This window comes from Miscanthus floridulus, chromosome 14 (assembly GCF_019320115.1).
Source record: "Miscanthus floridulus cultivar M001 chromosome 14, ASM1932011v1, whole genome shotgun sequence".
Classification (NCBI taxonomy): Eukaryota; Viridiplantae; Streptophyta; class Magnoliopsida; order Poales; family Poaceae; genus Miscanthus; species Miscanthus floridulus.
The window spans coordinates 69,825,114-69,845,586 of record NC_089593.1 but is presented as its reverse complement, the minus strand read 5'-3'; the positions used below and the strand labels follow the sequence as shown (position 1 = coordinate 69,845,586).

The 20,473-nt window shown below is 44.3% G+C and overlaps 2 protein-coding genes across 2 annotated transcripts; both read right to left on the bottom strand.

The window, feature by feature from the left end:
- Positions 1 to 12,884: 12,884 nt before the first annotated feature.
- Positions 12,885 to 13,724, bottom strand: LOC136505922 (uncharacterized). The gene is made up of 2 exons (XM_066501046.1): positions 13,686 to 13,724; positions 12,885 to 13,598 (listed from the first exon to the last, which is right to left on the bottom strand). The coding sequence occupies exons 1-2, from the start codon at positions 13,722 to 13,724 to the stop codon at positions 12,885 to 12,887; spliced, it is 753 nt and encodes a 250-aa protein (XP_066357143.1).
- Positions 13,725 to 13,937: 213 nt separating this feature from the next.
- On the bottom strand, positions 13,938 to 16,388 carry LOC136503678 (uncharacterized). Its single transcript, XM_066498675.1, has 4 exons — positions 15,389 to 16,388; positions 15,222 to 15,298; positions 14,542 to 14,708; positions 13,938 to 14,421 (listed from the first exon to the last, which is right to left on the bottom strand). The coding sequence occupies exons 1-4, from the start codon at positions 16,386 to 16,388 to the stop codon at positions 13,938 to 13,940; spliced, it is 1,728 nt and encodes a 575-aa protein (XP_066354772.1).
- Between the last annotated feature and the right edge of the window lie 4,085 nt (positions 16,389 to 20,473).

The window sequence follows — 20,473 nt, the reverse complement described above, 5'->3', positions numbered from 1 at the left end:
TTTGGAAATGAGGGGTGATGGGTGGTTGTCCTCCTCGTAGCAGCAAGCAGCACTAAGCACAACAATCTCTGGAGACTCTAAATGTGAGCATGAAATGTGAGGGGTATCGAAAGAGAAACTTTCATGCTCAATGGTGGGATCCTTCTCCTTAGTCTCTAGAGTTGGTGCTTTGGGCATGTCCATGGCACGAAATCTTTCGTGTAAGATCAATGTTGAATCTCGATCACTATTGAGAACAACGTTTGGATGGCCAAAGGGACACGACTTGGGTTCGAGCGAGGGTGATAGTATACATTCTGTTTCACAAGCATGCTTAGGTCAAACGAACGAAGATACAAACTTCACCTCCTTGAACATGTTATGGTATGAGTGGCAGAAGCAGTTGTTCCCAACTTTTCATCAAGGCTCCCATGGGAAGGTTTTTCTTTGAAAAGTTTTTCAAGTGGGTAGCCTATCAGAAGATCAAAATCGAGGATGGCATAGATATGGAATTCCAAGAAAACCTCGGTTTCGTTTATTTTTATTGGCACGGCCCTAGCAATCCCACAACACTCGAAAATGAGCCCTGACGGACTTTTGAAGAGTTTGTCAGTCGGGACTAGCAACATATCGCCCAAAAGGGTTTCCGCTAAGAATTGTGACATGATATTAGTCCTGACTATGAGGTTGTGTAGGGTTTTTATGGAAGCTCCCCTTAACGAACAAGACATGGTAGTGGAAGGTGAAAGAATCTGAATTGCTTCAGAAGAGCGTTTCACTTCCATTAACTATTCCTTTGATGGTTCTGTGTTAGAGGAGACTTCCTTAGAAAGAAAAATACTCTTTTCATGCCAAGAAAGGTTTGAGGTTTTGCCATAATCCTCAAATTTGATCAGGAACTCTGAAGGATGAACCATTCCTTCCTTCGATATTCGCAGTTCGGGTGAAGGCTCAATAGTCAAATCTAAGGATGGCAAGGGTAAGGATTCGGTTGATGAGGGTTCCTCAAAGCTTGACATGCCCTTTTTATAGAGGGGTTTGGATTTTACGATGGGAGAAGTGTGTTTCTCTAGGATGTGATGAAGGATTTTCCTCTGATCCGTCGTATTTTTATGTGTAAACGATCCTCTGGCAGTCATGTCAAGGCTTAGGGCAGCTTCTATGTCAAGACCCAAACAAAACAGATGCAAAAGCACACTATCAGGTAGTGACAAGTCTGGGCTGGCATGTATTAACATTGAAAACCTGGCCCAGGATGCACCTATGGACTCCTCATTCTGCTCGAAATTGAGGATTGCCCTTAGTAGAGAAGCGATATGAGTCATAGGAAAGAATGCAAGACAAAATTTGTCTTTAAGTTCTTCCCAGTCCCCATTCATACTTCCTATGGCATTAGTGTACCATTGCTTCACCTCCCCTTTGATGGAGAAGGAAAAAAATTTCCACATAAGAATTTCTTGTGTCATGCCCGGGATGCTCAGGCATATGAACACATTTCCTTGAAATGTTGCAGGTGGTTAAAAGGATCTTCATTATCATAACTAGAGAAGGATTGTGCCCGAACCATGGCTTTGAATCTAGGGTGGAGTTCATAACTGGATGAAAATTTTGATTTTTAAAAAGATGGTGGCTCCAAGAACTCCCCCTTTGAAGCAGAAGGATTTTGAATTGGAGTGGTTGGCTTCATGATAGAAAAGGTAAAAGAAAACTATTCTTGTTTTTATAAAATAAATGATATAGATATGAGGACGAACTAGACTAGAAGAAAATAGCAACCATTCCCCGGCAATGGCGCCAGAAAGCTTGTTGGTATTTCTTAACGAATGCAGAAGAATACGCAAGCGTATGGAATTACCATTGTAGCCTTCATCCAGAAGTATTCAGGGTATCTTATTTTCCACAGGGAACGGAGGTACTTTCTCCATCTAGTTTGTCCAAGGACAACCCAAGGGTAGAGATGGAAAGGGATAGAGAGATGGATTCCTATAGATTTTAGGTCTTTAGGATAGCGATACTCTACTTCTACTTGTTTACTTCGGGCACTGGATATCACCTGGTCTGCTAAGCAATGCTAGCCTGTAGCTCTACGCCATACCCAGACATGGGGGATTACAAGGGACGAACAAGGCTGTCACCACTTGCCGCCTACCCCTCAACCTTAAAGTATGAGACAAACGAAGGTAGCCTACAGCCTAGACACCACGTCTACGCTATCGACTACTACTCTAATGGTTTATCAGGGGCCGTCTCACTAGAGTATCTGCCATGGGGACGGACGACAAACCTACAAAACTAGGTAAAGCTCAACTAGACAAAAGATATAAAAGATTATAAGAACCACGAATACATACTTAGCCAAGATCCCGTTAAGGAGCCAAGTATTTGCTCGTAGAGGTACAAGCTCGGGGAGACACTGGCAAGCTCGGCGCTTCCCCACTCTCTTCCCTCACATCTCACTTTCTCACTCTAGCTAGCCAGTAGGGCATAGCCCTTTGGAGTGGTGCTCTAGCTCAAGTGTGGTAGCTCTTTTCTCCCTTGGAATGTTGTGGTGTATGAGTGTGGGGAGGCCCTCTATTTATAGGAGGAGGGTGGAGGAATGTTCATGGAATATTCCCCTCCTAAACGCCCAAAACCAACCTCAACACCACGTCTAGGTGCATTGGATCAGGTAGTGCACCCTGCAACCAACCTCACTGTGCAGTAATGCAACCGACCTCAACACCATGTCGAGAAAATTTGTCGATCAGCACAAAGACGCATGTAAATTTCCCAGGAGCCGGTTTGAAGGGCCCGATCATATCCAGTCCCCAGCATGCGAAGGGCCAGGAGGCTAGTATTGTCTGGATCTCATGTACTGGTATGTGGATTCTCTTGGCGAAGAACTGACAACCCTCACAGTGGTGGACTAGCTTTTCTACGTTGGCTACTGCCGATGGCCAATAGAACCCTACTCGGAAAGCCTTACCGACCAGCGTTCTTGAGGCCGCATGGTTGTCGCAGGAGCCACAGTGGATTTGGTCTAGGAGATGTTTGCCATCCTCCTGGGTTATACACTTCATCAAGATTTCCTCCTTTGCGTTCTTGCGCAATAACTTGCCATCGACGAGCAGGTACTGCTTACTGCGACGCATCAGGCGCTCGTTTTCTGTCCAATCAGTGTAACCGCTGCCATCTGTTAGGTACTTGATGAAAGGTATTCTCCAGTCGGGCTCATGAGTGGTCGGAGGCGGCTCGGTGGTGCTCGACACTGGAACCGTAGCCACCAATTGCTAGTCTGGAGGCTTGTCTGCCGTGGTGTCTTCCTCTTCGATGGAAGGCATGAGCAGGTCTTGGACAAATACGCCATGTGGGATTTTGGCTCATGATGATCCTAACTTTGACAACGCATCCGCTGCTTGATTCTTGTCCCGGACCACGTGTATGTACTCGATGCCATAGAACCTGCCTTCCAGCTTTCTGATCGATTTGCATTATGCATCCATCTTTTCGCTGGTCGTGTCCCAGTCCTTGTTGAGTTGGTTGATGACCAGAGCCGAGTCTTCATAGACATAGAGACATTTAACGCCAAGCTCAACCGCAATGCGCAAACCATGTAGGCATGCTTCGTACTCAGCGGCGTTATTAGATGCTGGGAAATAAATCCTGAGAACATACCAGAGCTGCTCCTTGGATGGTGACACGAAAAGGACTCCTGCTCCCACACCATCAATGTTGAGAGAGCCATCGAAGTACATCGTCCAATACTCGTCGGATCCCGGAGAGGCAGGCGTGCTTAAGTCTATCCACTCAACGATGAAATCGATGAGTGCCTGAGACTTGATTGTAGTACGGCTTGCAAATTCCAAGGAGAAGGGGCATAGCTCCATTGCCCATTTGACGATGTGCCCGTTCGCATCCTTGTTGCTAATGATGTCCTGTAGAGGGTACTCAGTCATGACCACCACACGATATCCGTCGAAGTAGTGTTTCAACTTTTAGGATGTTATCAGTATGGCGTAGATCAACTTCTGAATCTGTGGGTACCTGGTCTTGGATTCATTGAGGACCTCATTGATGAAATAGATTGGTCATTGTACCTTGTAGACGTGGCCGGGCTCGTCATGCTCGACCACCATGGCCGTAGAGACCACTCGGTTAGTAGCCGCAATGTAAAGCAGGAGTGTTTCGTCTTCTCTGGGAGCAGTGAGGACCGGAGGTGATGTAAGGTATTGTTTTAGCTGTGTGAAGGCAGTGTTTGCTTCCTCCGACCACTCAAACTTTTTGGATGCTTTGAGCAGTTTAAAGAACGGTAATCCTTTTTCGCCTAATCTTGATATGAAATGGCTGAGGGCGGCCATGCATCCGGTAAGCTTCTAAACATCCTTCACCTTTGTGGGCAGCTTCATGTCCAAGACAGCTTTGACTTTCTCCGGGTTAGGGCGTATGCCATCGTGACTGACGACGTTGCCAAGTAGTATGCCAGAAGGAACACCAAAGATGCACTTTTTTGGGTTTAATTTCCACTAGAATGTGTTAAGGGCTGCAAAGGTGCGTTCCAGGTTGTCAACAAGGGTATGTGCTTCCTTGGTTTTGACAACTATATCATCAACATAAGCCTCAACGAGTCCGTCTTTTATCTCGTCATTGAGGCAGGCCTGTATAGCGTGTTGGTAGGTAGCCCCGGCGTTCTTGATCCTGAACGACATGGTCATGTAGCAATAGGCGCCGAAAGGCGTGATAAAAGATGTCTTGATCTGGTCGTCCTTTTTGAGAGCGATCTGATGATAACCAGAGTAGCAATCGAGAAAGGAAAGCAGCTCGCAATCGGCGGTTGAATCTATAACCTCGTCTATGCACTACTAGGGATGTGTACATCAATGATGCTCTTCTTTCGTCACTGAAGACTCCAAAATCGTCACATATATTATTTTATGACGAATTTATGACAATATGGTATTCGTCATTGAATGCGCGTCATATTTTACCTACCATGACGAATCGTGTATTTTCATCATAGATGTGCATTTGTTCTATGACGAAATGGTCATCGTCATAGAAGTGTATTCTTTCTATGACGAAATATTTTCATCATTGATATAGCCCCTTTTTTGTCATGACTTGTCGTCTGTTCGGCGGCCAGACGACATCTGCCATGCTGGCAGCTGATGTGTCTTGTCCACGTGGCGCGTCCACATTGCAGGTGACATGTCCGACCACATGGCAGCTGACGTGGCCAGTGATGTGGATGGTCCACGTGTCCACTTTTTATTGGGCCCCAAGGCTGGCAGCTGACGTGGCCAGTGATGTTGATGGTCCACATGTCCACTTTTTATTGGGCCACAAGGCTTGTTGTGATAGGTTCTCATTTTCGTCACTGAAGTAAATAGAAATTCGTCATAGAATCAATTACCAAATAGTCACAGAAAGGTCAGATAATTCATCAGAAGTGCACATGCTGATTTCATTACAGAATGCAAATAATACTAGAATGACCAAAAGCTTCCATAAATTAACAGATCAAGTATTCCAATGACCAACAACTTAATCAACAATTCTAAACTCGGTTCACATAACTCACTAGACATAAAATTGAACTACTAGTTTCATCTCAGGAAATAATAAAAAGTTGCCAACCACCAGCAACATAAGTTACTACATAAACAAAATCACCAGCAGACCCCTTGCTTAATGAACCAGCAGCTAAGAGCAGCGCTCATGTCGAAGAAGCATTGTTGATGGCCAAGATACGCTTGAGCAGCGCATTGTTCTCCTCCATTGCCTTGTTGTTTATCTCTGTCAGCTTCTTGTACTCCTCCATCTCCTTTTGTGTCCTCGCCAGCTTTTCCTCAGCTTCTTCACTTCTCTTCCTGAGTTCATCGATTTCACCTTGTACAGCAGTCGTAGCTTCAGTTGCTAGTTGCTCCCGAAGCTCGCTTTCATTTGATGATGATGATTTGGAGGATGACACTGGTTTGATGCCAACACTCTTCAGGAAATGGTTTGAGCTGTTCTGGGAGAGCACCTAGGACACAACGTGCACACTGGACACTGTTGTCTCACCTTCAGCAACAGGTTCTATCCTCAAAGCTTCCATATTTGACTGAAACTGCAATGACCCAACATTAGTTGATACTTATTGCATTAATTTGAGGAGGAAATATCACACAAGATGTATTTTAAAAAATAAAAACTTATGCTGCATTGACAGAAACTGATGCCAAATAGGTATGCAATCATGAGTCATTTATTTGTTGTCAGGTAACTAAATACAAGTAGAAGTCAACAACATAGGATTATTATTTAGCAAGTATGTCTAGCTATATTGGATTATGACCATTTTTGAGCAAAAGACAGAATACAAAATGTTTGAAACAAGACATATTATCCAATTAATGAATAGTTGTTGGCACAGCGAAATAGATGTCGTGACTTACAACTTCTTCTCTTGCTAGTTTAGTTAGACCATGGTTGGAGCTGGTATGGCAGGTCTTGAAGACCTCCACCGCATCAAGTTCTCCATTTTGTTCTGTGCTTGGTTCTGCATTATTTTTCTTCTTTTTCTGTTTCATAGATAATCAATTACAGCAAAGTTTTCTCAGATGAAATGCAAAACAAGTTGTTTAGTGCAAATATGTATAGGGTACTCTTTACTTACATATGCATGTAAGTGTGCCACATAGCTGCGAGAACCCGTAGCTTGATGATACTTGACTTTACGGCAATTCTGCTTGTTCTTTTCACTTGATTCCTACAAGATAATGAACATGTCAGATGAGATCATAGGTTTAAAATGAGAAGATCCTTTGGAAACTGATTGAGAAAGAATATATGACAAGATACCTATTTATCTGAAAAATAGTAAGATGGTAATTTTTCAACTCCTGCAGAGTTGTCTACTCTTTTATGCCCCTATACAACTTCTATGAAATGTACATCTCAAATTGTCTGAATGCTCACCATGAACTGCCTTTCTATTGTTCTGTTCTTGATTTTGTCCTTTAGAATATGTTATTCTATCCTTTGATGAATGGACTGATATTTAAGGGCATATTTGTAATCCTTTTTGTTTGCAGGATATATATGACCAACCCTTTTTTCCCCAAGTACATTCTGCTAATTGCTCCAATTTAGGAGCTTAGGGAATCTTTATGTTTGAAAATATTTATGTGTTACACTGCTTTCATTGAAGGGCCTGGGTATAGCAAGAAGGATTGATGGGATGATATGTTTAAAATGAGAAGATCCTTTGGAAACTGAATGAGAAAGAATATATGAGAAGATACCCATACCATGTTTTTTGGATCAGACCACTTTGCAACTAGTTCCTTCCACTATTCATCAGTCATGCATGCAACTGGAGAAGTTGTCCTAATCTCATTTGCAGGTACACCATTGAAGTATTTATTCTTGAGCCGATAACGCATTTGTCGCACCCCAGAGCGTAGCATATCGGTGCAAGCTTCCTCTGTTGGCTTGTCATCAGGGTTAATGGCCAAGCGCCCCTAGTCATATGACAATTCCATATTTAGTTAGTCAATTAAGGTTAAATAGATATACATGTTAACCATATAAACAGTAATGCACTTACAGAGAGCTTTCCCACAAAGTTTTTGTAATATTGATCGTCTCTCTTGTATTCTTTCCAATGAGGTAGGACAGGAACCTTATCCCGAATGATGACACTAGCCTCAGATGCAAACTTGGTTGCTTGAACAGGTTCATGAGGCCTTCTTTTGCCTTTAGCAACAGCTATGGGCATTCTCCTTCCCATAGCTTTTGTCATCCTGTCCAGCTGTGTTCCCTTGGTGGGTGGCCTAGGTCTCCTTGGGGCTCACTGTGCAGGAGCTACAAAATAGAATTTGCATTAAAATGATTTAGTTTCATGCAGATAAGCAAAACAGATGACATATTTGAATGATAAAGAAACTATAACTTGCCTTCAGTGTCTGCCTCTCCAGCTACATGTCTTCATCAGCACCTGTACTGTCTTGAGCACCAGCTCCACTGACTTCCTCTGCAGCTGTATTGTCCTAACCACCAGCTCCATTGTCTTCCTCTGCATCCATATAAGACCTTTGTGGTGGTATTTCATCATGACCATCTGTAGGATCCTCTACATTCTGGCCATCTCTCGCTGAAGGTTGAAGCCTTTTTGGTGATCTTGTTTGGGATTCAGGAGTTTGCACCTGTGATCCTTGAGATGCCCTCACTCTCTTACTAGCCCTAACTCCTGGCGCCATGGTGGGACCTATCTTCTTCTTCTTTGAAGCTATGACTTTCCGACTATACCTTGGAGGATACTGTGGAAAAAAAATCAAGTAAGTCATGTGCATTAATAAGCAAGACCATATATTAAAGAACAGGTATGCAGGAAACAAGACGCATCTAAAAGCAAGGGCATATATTAAAGAACAGATTAAAAACATTCAAATGCAATACAAATATTCCCCATCCAGTACTTTGAAGATAGAAGAAGCACCTTAGTTTCTAGGGGTTGTGGCTGCACATCAGATTCAGTGTCATCATCATCACTATCTCCTTGATCATCATCTTCAAGGAGATACTCCGATGAATTTGAATCTTCACTATTTGTTTTCTTGTTTGCTGATTTTTCCCCCTTCTTTGATGCAGATTGTGATACAAAGTTATTAAATTCAGTAGATAGATTTTTCAGGCCAAATTCTTGCATCTTCTTTAAATTGTTCGCCACGCGTGTATCCCAACGTCTCTCATAATCAGTTTTTGGAGGTTCTTACACAAACAAGCAAATTGTGTCTATTAGAAAATAAAAAGGAGTGAACTAAGTACTAAGAGGTAGTAATACTAGATGCTAGATAGATAAGAGGTAGGAGCTAGTAGTGCCTGCTGAAGAGCTAAGGGATAAGAGGTGATAGGTTATAGGAAACAAGTAATAGGTCAGAGGTAAGAGGTACACCTTTTTTGTACTGAAGCACAAATACTCTAAATTATCTAAAAATTTTGAAGCTAGCTTGTACTAAACTACTCTTTTCCTATCAACACACATGCATGCACTCTGCTACATCCACATCCAGATCATTAAAATGGTCAAACAGACCACGCTAAAATCTATTTGAAGTCAAGAGTCATAGCTACTTTCAGAATTGTACTACAATTGTTTTCAGAAAACATGACTGCTGCTTCTATTTCAGACAAATACAAGTGCAAAATAGATTACTAATTGCACATCAATACATAAATACAGATCTAAGATTCAGAATACAATTTGACTGAATGGTTAGCAAACCATGACTGGGTACTATTCGTATGCAACAGAGTATATAGCAACACACTTGTACAGGCAGATATGGGACAGTGGGTACTATTCATACAATATGACTGAATGGTTAGCAAACCAAGATTCATTCAGCAAAGCATTTCATTCAGGAACTAAAACAGATCAAGTTTTCTTGCAAAAACAAGGACTGATTGTCTGACACACTAGATACAACTAAGTCTGAACTGAACCTACATTTTTACAGGCATATATTCGTGGTAGTCCCACAGCTAGAGGCACTGCAAAAGAATTGCTTATGGAGCTAACTAGATACCAGGGCAATATAATTGTACAACAGAATTCATCAATACAGAAGAGTTTTGCTTACCTTGTTCTTGTTTTGTAGGTCGCTTCGTACCTTGCCCCCTTGTTGCCACCATTGCGGTTGTGGCTAGGTTGTGGATGTAGACCAGGTGCTCGTCGTCAGTGGTCATCAAAGGGCAAGCAACCCTGGTGCGGTGAACCCTAGTCGACGGGGAAGCAGATCCAGTGCGGTTGTGGCTAGGTTGCGGATGTAGACCAGTGTTCATCGTCGGTGGTCGTCAAAGGGGAAGTAACCCTGGTGCGGTGAACCCTAGTCGACGGGGAAGCAGATCCAGTGCGGCGACGACCCACAATCCGACGGTGGTTAGGGTTAGGTTCAGGCGAGAAAGAGGTGGATGGGGCGAGATAGGTTCATGGGGCGATGAGAGAGAGGGGGATGCGGCGATTGATGTCGGCGAGGACGCAGCTCGTGGGGGGGGACGCAGCTCGTCGATGGCGGATGTGTCCCGGCGATGGTGGATAGGGTTGGAGAAAATGGGGGGAAGACAGAATGAGTGGCCGAGGAGGTGACGAGTGCAGGAAATGAGTAAATATACCGGTGTTTTTGGCGGAATTTTTTGACGAGGGAAATTGTTTTGGCGCCCTAAGGCGCGAGAGGTTGCGGTCTTTTTTTTGGCATTGCGGGATCTGTTTAACAAAGACTGCGCTCGAGAACTAATGAAACCACTTGAGTAGAGCAATGGTATGGCCCTTTGAGTTTGATCCCAAGCTCCCGGGTTCGAACCCAATGATAGCCAATTTTTTTGGGTTTTTCAATTTTTGGGTTTTGTCATCATTTATTGTGTTTATTCCTTTTTTTTATTTCTCCATGTTCATTTGAATGTTTTTAGTGTATGATCAAACTCAAAGACCTAGGATTTGAATCTTTTGAATGTTTTTTGTCAACATTTATTGTGTTTATTCCTTTGAGTTGCATGGCATAAAAATTTCTAAAAATTTGGATGGACACCTTATTTTAGTGTATGATCATGACATAAAAATTTGAAAAGGATTTCGACAAAGTGGTATTATACATCTGTAAAGAACTTCAGTCCAGATATATGGAATCTCTATCGTACTTGCTCATAGTCTAAAACGACTAATAATACGTGACAGAGGGAGTATACGGTTGTGAGGATGTGCATGACCACATTCTTAGAATCAATTGAAACTTTGTTGTCATCATTATACTCCAAAATGAGGTGTCCATGTAAGTTTTAAGATTTTTCTACCTTGCTTTAGGTATTGTACCTTTTAGCATTTAGTCATTCAACAAATAAGTACTCCCTCCGTTCCTTAATATAAGCCATATAGATTTCTAAAGAAAATTCCAAAATATAGGTACGTATATATTTAGTTCATTATATATTAGCAGATGTACTCGAACATTGTCTTAAAGTGAACTACTATACCTCGAGCCATTGTTCTTTGCCATCTTCATTCGGATCATGAGTCAGATTCTCTTCTGGCTCTACGTGAGGTCCTTCTCGTTCGACATCTCCCCTCGGGTCATAGTTTAGATCATCTTCTTCCTCTCCATGAGGTCTCTTCTATAGCCTCGGTGTAAGCTCCTCACTCTCGTATTCAGCGCTTCCAGAGTTTTCATTGCCTAAACTAGGATTAGGTCTATGTGCATGCCTTTCTTTGATAGGCATGTTGCTCTTTGGCTATTGTTCTTCCTCACCTTGACAGCTAGGCTCGCTCGCCATTGCAAGTTGTGATTACGAGAGTAGAGACATATACAATTTAGTTCTATGGAAAGACAGGAATTAGAAACCATCTACGTTTCATATTTTGTCCATTTCGCAAGTAAAGTAATTGAAATTCATATATTCATCTCCAATTACATATGTTTTTTAACTACATTAGTTTCTAGTACACAAAATTAGAAGAAAAGTACAAAGTCTTGAATACAAAAGAAGAAGAAAAGTAAATGAGTTTCTTGAATACAAAAGAACTAAGGTACAAAATTCTTGAATATAGAATATTGCATATATTAATTTGACTTAGATTTTCCTCATTATCATCACAATGCTTGCAAACTAGTTGTTGTATATGGGACAAGCCATCCTAGTTTAGCAGCATATATAAGTACTAGATCATAGGAAGAAGTTTGAAAATAACTCAAGTATTGTCTCAACCTATTACAAGACGCCGATTATAGGAAGAAGTTTGAAAATAACTCAAGTATTTCATTTTTAATTTCTAGATATTTTTGTGGAACCTAGAAAATCAGAAAACTAATAAGATAGTGTCATATTATTGCTAATATTTAGAAAATCACAGAACGTAATATCTAATAAAAAATGTTGCAAAAAAAATTGGCTACCATAGGGTTCGAACCCGGGAGCTCGATGTCAAACTCAAAGGGCCAGACCATTGCGCTATTCAAGTGGGTTTGTTAGTACTCGAGCACGGTTTTAGATAAACTCTATGAGATCCGCATCGCCCGAGGATTCTGCGCTGTCGATGCAGATCGGACGGCCAAGAAAGCGCTTTGGAGGATCAAAAACGGCGACACGGCGTCGGCTCCCAAAACCCTAGCTCACTTCTCTTCGCCCTTTCTCTCTCAGTCCAGCGAGCGACAGAGCACAGCTGAGAGCTCACAGCAGACATGACGCGGGGATGGTGGCTCCGCCGTGGCACCCCTCGCCGGTGCACGCATGCGGCCAGAGCCACGCGCGGCACCGTCGAGCGGCACCACGGTGGTGCCCTTTGGCCTGAGCCTGAGGCGGAGATCCAGGCGGGCGCTGAAGCTTGAGGGCCGGCGCCTCGGGAGATCTAGGCGGCCGATGGCGGCGGCGGCTCAGAGGGCTGCTTGCGGTTACGTCTCGGGCTCGGTCTTGGAGGGCTCCAATCGGCCACTCGGCCTATACAGGTACCCTCACGGCCTCACCCTCACTCTGCACCAACCTAAAGATACAATCATACTCTTTTCTTTCTCCATTATAGACTGAAAGTAAGCTACAATCTAAAAATACACTCTACAGGTAAGCTACTATATCATGTAATGACAATTAATCCTATGAAATGAAGATCGTTTTCAGAAATCACCAAGTATTTTTCACTGGTTGTATGCAGTTCATGTGGTCTGATTTGAATGACTCATGCTACAATTTAGGAATAATTTTTACAGAGTATTTTTCACTGGTTGTATGCAGTTCTGCATGAAAGTGGATACAATTTCAATAGAATTTGGACATAGGTCCAAATAACATGATAGGCCAAGATAACATGTCCAGATTACATGTTCAGATTACTAGAAATCATCATCTTCATCATCTAGGGACATGTCATCATTGTTATCATTGCCACCATCACTACAGTACTACAGTACTGTCTCATCTTCCTCCTCATCCTCACTATCTTCACGAATAATAGGTTGCTTCTTGCTGCTTATAAGGTCTTGTAAATTTCCTTCAATTATACTGGCTTCTCCACCTTGAATATTGTGCGTAACCTCATTATCAGCCCCTGCTTGCACTACATGTTCAGTATCAGAACAATAATCATCCTGATGCACATCATGACTGGCCTCATCTTTTTCAGCGACATCATAAATATTCCTATGTTCAAATTTCTGCACAACTCGCCAATCTTTACCTAAAGATGTGTCTTGTAGGTAAAATATCTTTTTCGATTGAGTTGCTAAGATGAAAGGATCAGTCTTGTACCATAATGACTGCACATTGATGGATTTGAAATGTCCGTCATCTCGAAGGCCTATCGTCTTGCCTTCTTGCTTGAACCAATCACATCGAAATAGAACCACCGTCCGACGGACTTGAATATTTGAGTTATATTGCAACTCAATTACCTCTTTAAGGACTCCATAAAAATCTATGTTGTTCCCATCATGTGAACCTTCAGTCATTACACCACTATTTTGTGTCAGAAGGAAATTCTCATGATCCACAGTGCTATACCGCACTCCATTAACCTTGCAAGCTACACAAGTCTTAACTCGTAGATCTGGGCCACATGACAGTGCCCACAATCCTTCGCTAACCGATTCTGGATTCTCCTTGCGTTTGTTCTCAATCTGTTGCAACAAAAGTACTCAGTTACCAATTACATATGGATACTAATGCATTTACTGAACCTAGAAACACAATGTGTAGTGACTTACATGGCACCTAAACCACTTTGCAAATCCTTGTTCAACCATTTTATCAACATCAAGTGCACCTTGCTGCTCAAGATCGTCCCTGTACAAGCTGCAGGGCAAAGTTAAGTCATAAGAATGATTTGAAAAATTAGAAATAAAAAAAAACTAATCCCCAAAACATCTAATAGATACTTACTCCAAATATTCCTCAGCTTCTTCACAATTATTTAGCACATACCAAACTAACTTATTGAGGTCAACATCATTAATGTACTAGCTCCTATTAGATCCAACAAGAGTAACACCATGCTTAAAAACAGAGATGTCATCAGGCAATGGCATCTCTCCATCACTACCATCATCATGGTTAAATCTATTGTCAATATCCTCCATATACCTAGAACAAAAAGTCAAGGTGTCACTTGCCATATATGCCTCAGCAATTGATCCTTCTGGCCTAGCCCTGTTCCTTACAAAATTCTTCAAAGTGCCTAGCCGCCTTTCTATTGGGTACATCCATCCATACTGAACAGGTCCTCTTAGTAGTGCCTCATCAGGAAGATGGACAGCCAAGTGCACCATGACATCAAAGAAGGTAGGTGGAAAGATTTTCTCAAGCTTGCATAGGATCAATGGAATTTCTTCTTTTAGCCGTTTGACAACATCAATCCTCAGATTTCTACTGCATAGTTCCCTGAAGAAGGTCCCGAGCTCTGCAACTGCTTCATATACATCCTTCCTCACCAGTCCTCTTAGTCTAGCAGGTATGATTCTTTGCAGGAGTATGTGGCAAGAATGTGTTTTCAGCTTTCCCTACACCTTCGAACCATCTTCACTTATGTATCTTGATAGGTTAGCCGCATATCCATCAGGAAACTTGATACCATTGAGAAACTTGCAGAACTCGATTTTTTTATCCTTCCCCAAGACATACGGACCAGGTGGAGCATTGACTGAGTTGCCATGCTGCTGTAAGTGCAATTCAGGTCTTATGCCCATATCACGCAAATCTAGCCTAGCATTGGTTGTGTCCTTGGTCTTGCCCTACACATTGAGTAATGTGCCAAGAATGTTTTCACATATGTTTTTCTCTATGTGCATCACATCGAGATTATGTGGAAGCTTCAAATGTTTCCAATATGGCAATCTCCAGAACCCAACTTTGCAGCTATAAATCCTTGGACCCTCGTTGCGCTTCCTATTATTTCCAATAATTTCAGGATGCTTCCCTGGCCTGACATCTTTCACCTTCTCTAGCTCCTCTAGGACCTCCTCCAAAGTGAATTTGCCTGGCTGATCTTTGTTTTCACGCTTACCATCGAAAGCCAAGCTTCTCCGCCATGCATGTGTCCTTGGAAGGTAACGACGATGTCCAATGTAACATATTTTACTCCTTATTGCCCGAGACAACGGATCCTTGTCGCAATGAATACATGCATAATACCCTTTTGTTGTTCGCCTTGATAACGTGCTCAACGCTAGAAAATCATGTATACACCATAGCATGGCAGCACGAAGGTTAAACTTCCGACCAGTACATGCATCGTAGGTACTGACACCCTTCCATAGATCGAGTAGTTCTTCAATTAGGGGCTCAAGGAACAAATCAAAATCCTTTCCTAGAGATTTTGGACCTAGGATGAGTAAAGACATAAAGCAGTTTGCTGGATTCATGCATTCCCATGGTGGGAGATTCAGTGGTGTTAGAAGCATTGGCCACATACTGTACTGCGTACTCATGTTGCCAAATGGATTGAATCCATCGGTAGCTAAGGCAAGCCTCAGGTTCCTCGAATCATCTGCAAAGGTTGGTTCCCTTGTGTCGAACTCCTTCCATGCTTCTCCATCAGCTGGATGGCTCATTACATTATCGACTGGCATCCTCATTTTCTTGTGCCATTGTGTTTCCTCAGAAGTGCGCTTTGAAGCAAAAATTCTTTTCAACCTTGGCAAAAGTGAAAAATGTCTCAATACCTTGTGTAGAACCTGCTTGTTCCCAGTTTCATCTTGCCATCTAGATGCCTTGCATACTGGGCACACATTCTCTTTATAATACCTCTTCCAAAACAACACACAATTGTTCTTGCACACATGGATGTTTTCGAAACCAAGGCCCAGTTCTCCAAGATATTTCTTGGCCTCATCATATGATTTTGGCAACTCACTCTGAGGGTATCCTGATGACAACAACTTCAGCATTGTGGAAAATACTGTATTGCCAATTCGATAACGAGACTTGATATACAACATCCTCACTAGAAAAGAGAATTTTGAATGGCTAGATCCCGGGCTAAGTGACTTCTTCGCATCTTCAAGGACTCTTGCAAACCTTGGTTGTTCTCCATCAGCCTCTGCCGCAGCATATAGATCTCCTATCATCTCTGGTACTCCGTGATCCTCATCATAATCATCATCGGCCACATCCACATGTATCCCAAAGTCATGATCACTTCCTTCGACCTCCTGCTCCAAATTTTCAACTACTACAGTATCTGCCGACTCCCCATGATGAATCCACCTGGTGTATGCAGCTGACATTCCATAAATGTGTATATGGTCATTTACATCATCCTGAGGCCGTAAACTTTGATTAAGACATTTGCTGCACGGACAAAGTATGTGGCTGTCTTCGGGGTATCTTTCACTAACAAATTTCATGAACTCTTCAACTCCTTTCACATATGCAGGTGGGAATTGTGTCCCATAAATCCAGCTTCTATCCATCTATTTTGAGAGTAAAATAAACCTTGCACTCAGTCCTAAAATTAGAGTAAACTCAACAAAATTCAAAAACACATCCAACACATGCATATATAACGAAATTCAAAAACAAATCAAACCTTGTACTGTCTGTCCCACACGCCGGCGCTGCTCTGTCCCACGATCGCCGACGCTCCTCTGTTCCACGCAAACCGTCGCTGCCCTGTCTCACACAAGTCGCCACTGCCCGCCGCTGCTCTCCTCGCCCCACGATCGCCGGCGCTGCTCTGACCGCCCCACGATCGCCGACGCTAGTGCACTGACCCATGCGTGCCGCCGCTGCTCTGTCCCACGAGCGCTATATATATAGTTCGCTATGATTGTGAATGAATTGAAAAAAATATGAATGATTACTATTTACCTTTAGGGCCTCAGCGCCTCACCTAGCCTAGGTCTGGGTGCCTCGCCGCTGTCAGGTCAGTTCATCACGCTCAACGCGATATGCGGCCGATAGGGCATCAGGGCGATAGGAGATGTCGAGACTTGGGATCGCAGCAATCTGGGAGACAAAACAACGTCCATCCAGCGACCAGGAAATCACTTTCTATTGGGCTAATAGGCTTGCTAATGGGCGATGTTGCTATTGGGTCAAGGCTTCTGTGCTTACTGCTTACCTATACGTTTACAAATAGAAAAACATGCATGCCTTTATCACAAAACGACGAGTGCTCCAGTGGTAACGCACAAACATGTCTAACAGCAGGTCTCGGGTTCAAATCTCTCTGTGTGCACTATTTTTTGGCAAAAAAAGGGAGACGAAAGGATGCAGGATCAGCTGGACCATGTGGGCCACGCTACCCCACTTGTTCGCCGCCACGTCCTCAGGCTAAGACCCGCTGGTGGGACCGCATCGCCACGTCTTCGAGGTTGGGACCCAATGCTGGGACCACATAGCCACATCCTCGAGGTGGGACCTGCTGGTGGGACCACGGTGCCACGTCCTCGAGGTGGTACACGAGACAAACTATCTATGATGATTTAGTTTTGTTGTTTTAAGACGATTCTTTTGTTTTCGTCATTATTCTTCGTGCCAAAGCTCCATCACTTGTTACTTATGACGAAGCTAGAAATTTTGTCATAGAAAGCGCTTGTTCTGTGACAAAATTTGTAAGCGTCACGACTGAATCGTCATTGATGAACACATTTCTAGTAGTGATGCAAGGTAAGCCGAAGGGGTCCTTAGGGCAGTGTTTGTTGAGATCAGTGTAATCAACGCACATTCTCCATTCATTATTCTTTTTGCGTACAAGAACCGGGTTGGCTAACCACTCCGGATGATACACTTCTTTGATAAATCCGGCTACCAAAAGCCGTGTAACCTCTACCCTAATCGCCTCCTTTTTGTCGCAAGCGAACCGTCGTAGCTTCTACTTGATAGGTTTGGCCTTGCCGTTGACATTCAAGGAGTGCTCGATCAAGTTCTGAGGTACATCGGGCATGTCAGCAGGTTTCCATGCGAACACATCCACGTTGCTCCTCAAGAACCTGACGAGCGCGTCTTCCTATTTGGGATCCAGGTTGGCCCCAATAAGGGCCGTTCTACTGGGATCATCGTCGACCAGTTGGATCACCTTGTGCTCCTTGGACTTGATGTTCTTGCATGGAGCCTCGAGCTCTAGGATCTCCAGGTGGTTGGCCGAGGTCTTCTTGGCATCGAGCATGGTCTCGGCCATGCAAATAGAGAGGTCGTGAGCCTCTGCTATTTTGAAACTATCGTCCTCGCAAGTATAAGATGCGTACACGTTGCCTCGGAGGGTTAGAACTCCTTTCTCGGTGAGCATCTTGAGCACCAGATACCTGTAATGAGGTATGGCCATGAACTTGGTGAGCGATGGTTGACCAAGAATAGCATGGTAGGTGCCGTCGAAGTCAGCGACCACGAAGTTGACGTAGTCGGTGCGGAAGTGGTCCGGGGTTCCAAATTGCACAGGTAGCGTGATTTGCCCGAGAGGTGTAGAGCTCTATCCGGGGAGAACACCCCAGAACTGTGCCTCGTACGGCTTGAGGTCCGCCTAGGCTATCTTCAGGGTGGGCAGACTGTTCTTGAACAGTATATCGATGGAGCTGCCACCGTCGATCAGTACCCTGTCGAACTGAACCTTGTTGATACAAGGATCGAGGACCAAGGGAAAATGTCCCGGCTCAGGTATTGTGGCCCATTGGTCCTTTCTGCTGAAGGAGATTTCGCGGTGAGACCACGGAGGGAGCCACGGATCAGTGAGGAGGTTGTTGGAGTTGGCCACATTCAAGCAAGCGCGGGGCGAGCAGCTTGCGTTCTCGTTTGGTCTCGATGGACACTTTGCCTCCGATGATGGTGTGCACGCGATTAGTTGGCTTGACGTACTTGTGACGAGGATTTGCGTCTTCATCGTCGTTGTCCTCGTTGCGTTGTTCCCCTGCGTCGTTAGGCTTGTCGGACGTATCCGGAGCCTGTTGACGCATGTAGATAGACTTGAGGACGCGGTAATTCTCCATGGTATGGTTTGACTTAGGATGGAGCGGGCAGGGCCCTTTCAATGCTTTGGCGCAGTTGTCTTCATAGTTACGGCATCCGCCACCTTTTTTAACGGTGTTGACCTCGCCGTCGTCTTCCCGAGCACGCTTGCCCCTGTAATCGTCGCGGCAGTTACGCCGCTGATTACGTTGGTCGCGGTGGTCGCGGGAGTCATTGCGCTGGTTGCGGCGGTCAAAATTGTCATTCCAACCATGGTTGCCGCGGTAGTCGTCGCGGTGTGGGGGGTGGTCAAAGCGTGAAACCCTTGCTGCTTCTTCGATAATTATCTTTTTAGCGTCGTCGGCGTCCGCATATTTCTTAGCGGTGGCCAGGAGCGCTGTAACCAATTCAGGTCTCTTGCGGAGGAGCTTGTCCCTTAGGGCTTTGTGGAAGCGGAGGCCAGTGATGAAAGCCTCGATTGCCTCGTTGTCGGAGATTGATGGGACCTTGATGCGCATCTCTGAGAAACACCGAACGTACTCGCACAGTGGCTCTTCTTATCGATCTCGAATCCGTTGCAGATCATACTTGTTGCCGGGTTGTTCGCAAGTAGCAATGAAGTTGTCGATGAAGGCTTGCTTGAGCTCTTGCCAAGAATCAAAGTAGTTCGCCGGCAAACTGACTAGCCATTGGTGACCTGCATGCCCAACAGCGACTGGGAAGTAGTTAGACACGACGTGCTCGTCAGCCATGGCTGATCTACACGCGGTTTCGTAGAGCATGACCCATAATTCAGGGTTTTCCTTGCCGTCGTACTTCTGAAGTTTCTCGAGCTTGAAGTTCTTGGGCCATATGACTTGGCGAAGGTGCAGAGTGAACTGCTTCAAACCCACGGACCATGGGCAGTGTCATATTCCATACAGCGATAAGTTTCGTGGGATGCTCGGTCATTGGCTCTCTAGTTGATGCAGTCACGCAGATCGCGTTCCCTGAGGTAGCGGCAGAGGTCGTTATTGCCATCACGGCGATCCTGGTCGCCATCTTGATTAACCCTACGACCGTGGTGACCACAGCAATTATCGCGGTTATCACGGCGGTTGTCATCCCGAACGTCACGGTGGTTGTCCTCCCAACGGCGGTTGTCGTCCCGACCACCATCATGACCATCGTTTCCGCCTTGATAGTTGTCTGATGGGTCGTTGTTGCGCGAGCCACGTTGGTTGAGTGGCTGTGGGCGACTTGAGTATTGGCGGCTATGGCTTGATTCGACTGAAACGGATGGAGCCTGGGCTAGATTCACCATCTCAGTGGTCTGAGCCATAGCAGCCGTCAGATAAGCTTGTATATCATCGCAAACTGCCTAGGTTTCCGGGGTGTTGGGTAGCCATTGCATTGTCGCCATGGCGACGGCTATGTTGGCGCTTGGAGTCCTGAAGACCTATTTGTCCCCCACCCTGTCGAAAGCATTGTTGAGGTCGCGTGGCTGGACCCTTATGCGTCATGCCTCCTCTTCTGCTTCAGCTTCGATTTGCCGGCGATTAAACCGGTCAATATTGCGTGCCTCGTGTGCAATCCTTTCTTGTTCTATTTCGCCAACTGCTGGCGGTTCGTCATT

Bases quoted from the DNA above. Each gene is read 5' to 3' on its own strand.
- LOC136503678 (XM_066498675.1), bottom strand. From the start codon at position 16,388: ATGGATAGAAGCTGGATTTATGGGACACAATTCCCACCTGCATATGTG. The intron at 15,299-15,388 runs GTATGTGGCCAA...TACTCATCCTAG, and splicing joins CAACATGAGTACGCAGTACA to GTCCAAAATCTCTAGGAAAG. The intron at 14,422-14,541 runs GTTTCCTGATGG...CATACCTGCTAG, and splicing joins AAGTTTCTCAATGGTATCAA to ACTAAGAGGACTGGTGAGGA.
- LOC136505922 (XM_066501046.1), bottom strand. From the start codon at position 13,724: ATGGTTGAACAAGGATTTGCAAAGTGGTTTAGGTGCCAT. The intron at 13,599-13,685 runs GTAAGTCACTAC...TTGTTGCAACAG, and splicing joins CAAAGTGGTTTAGGTGCCAT to ATTGAGAACAAACGCAAGGA.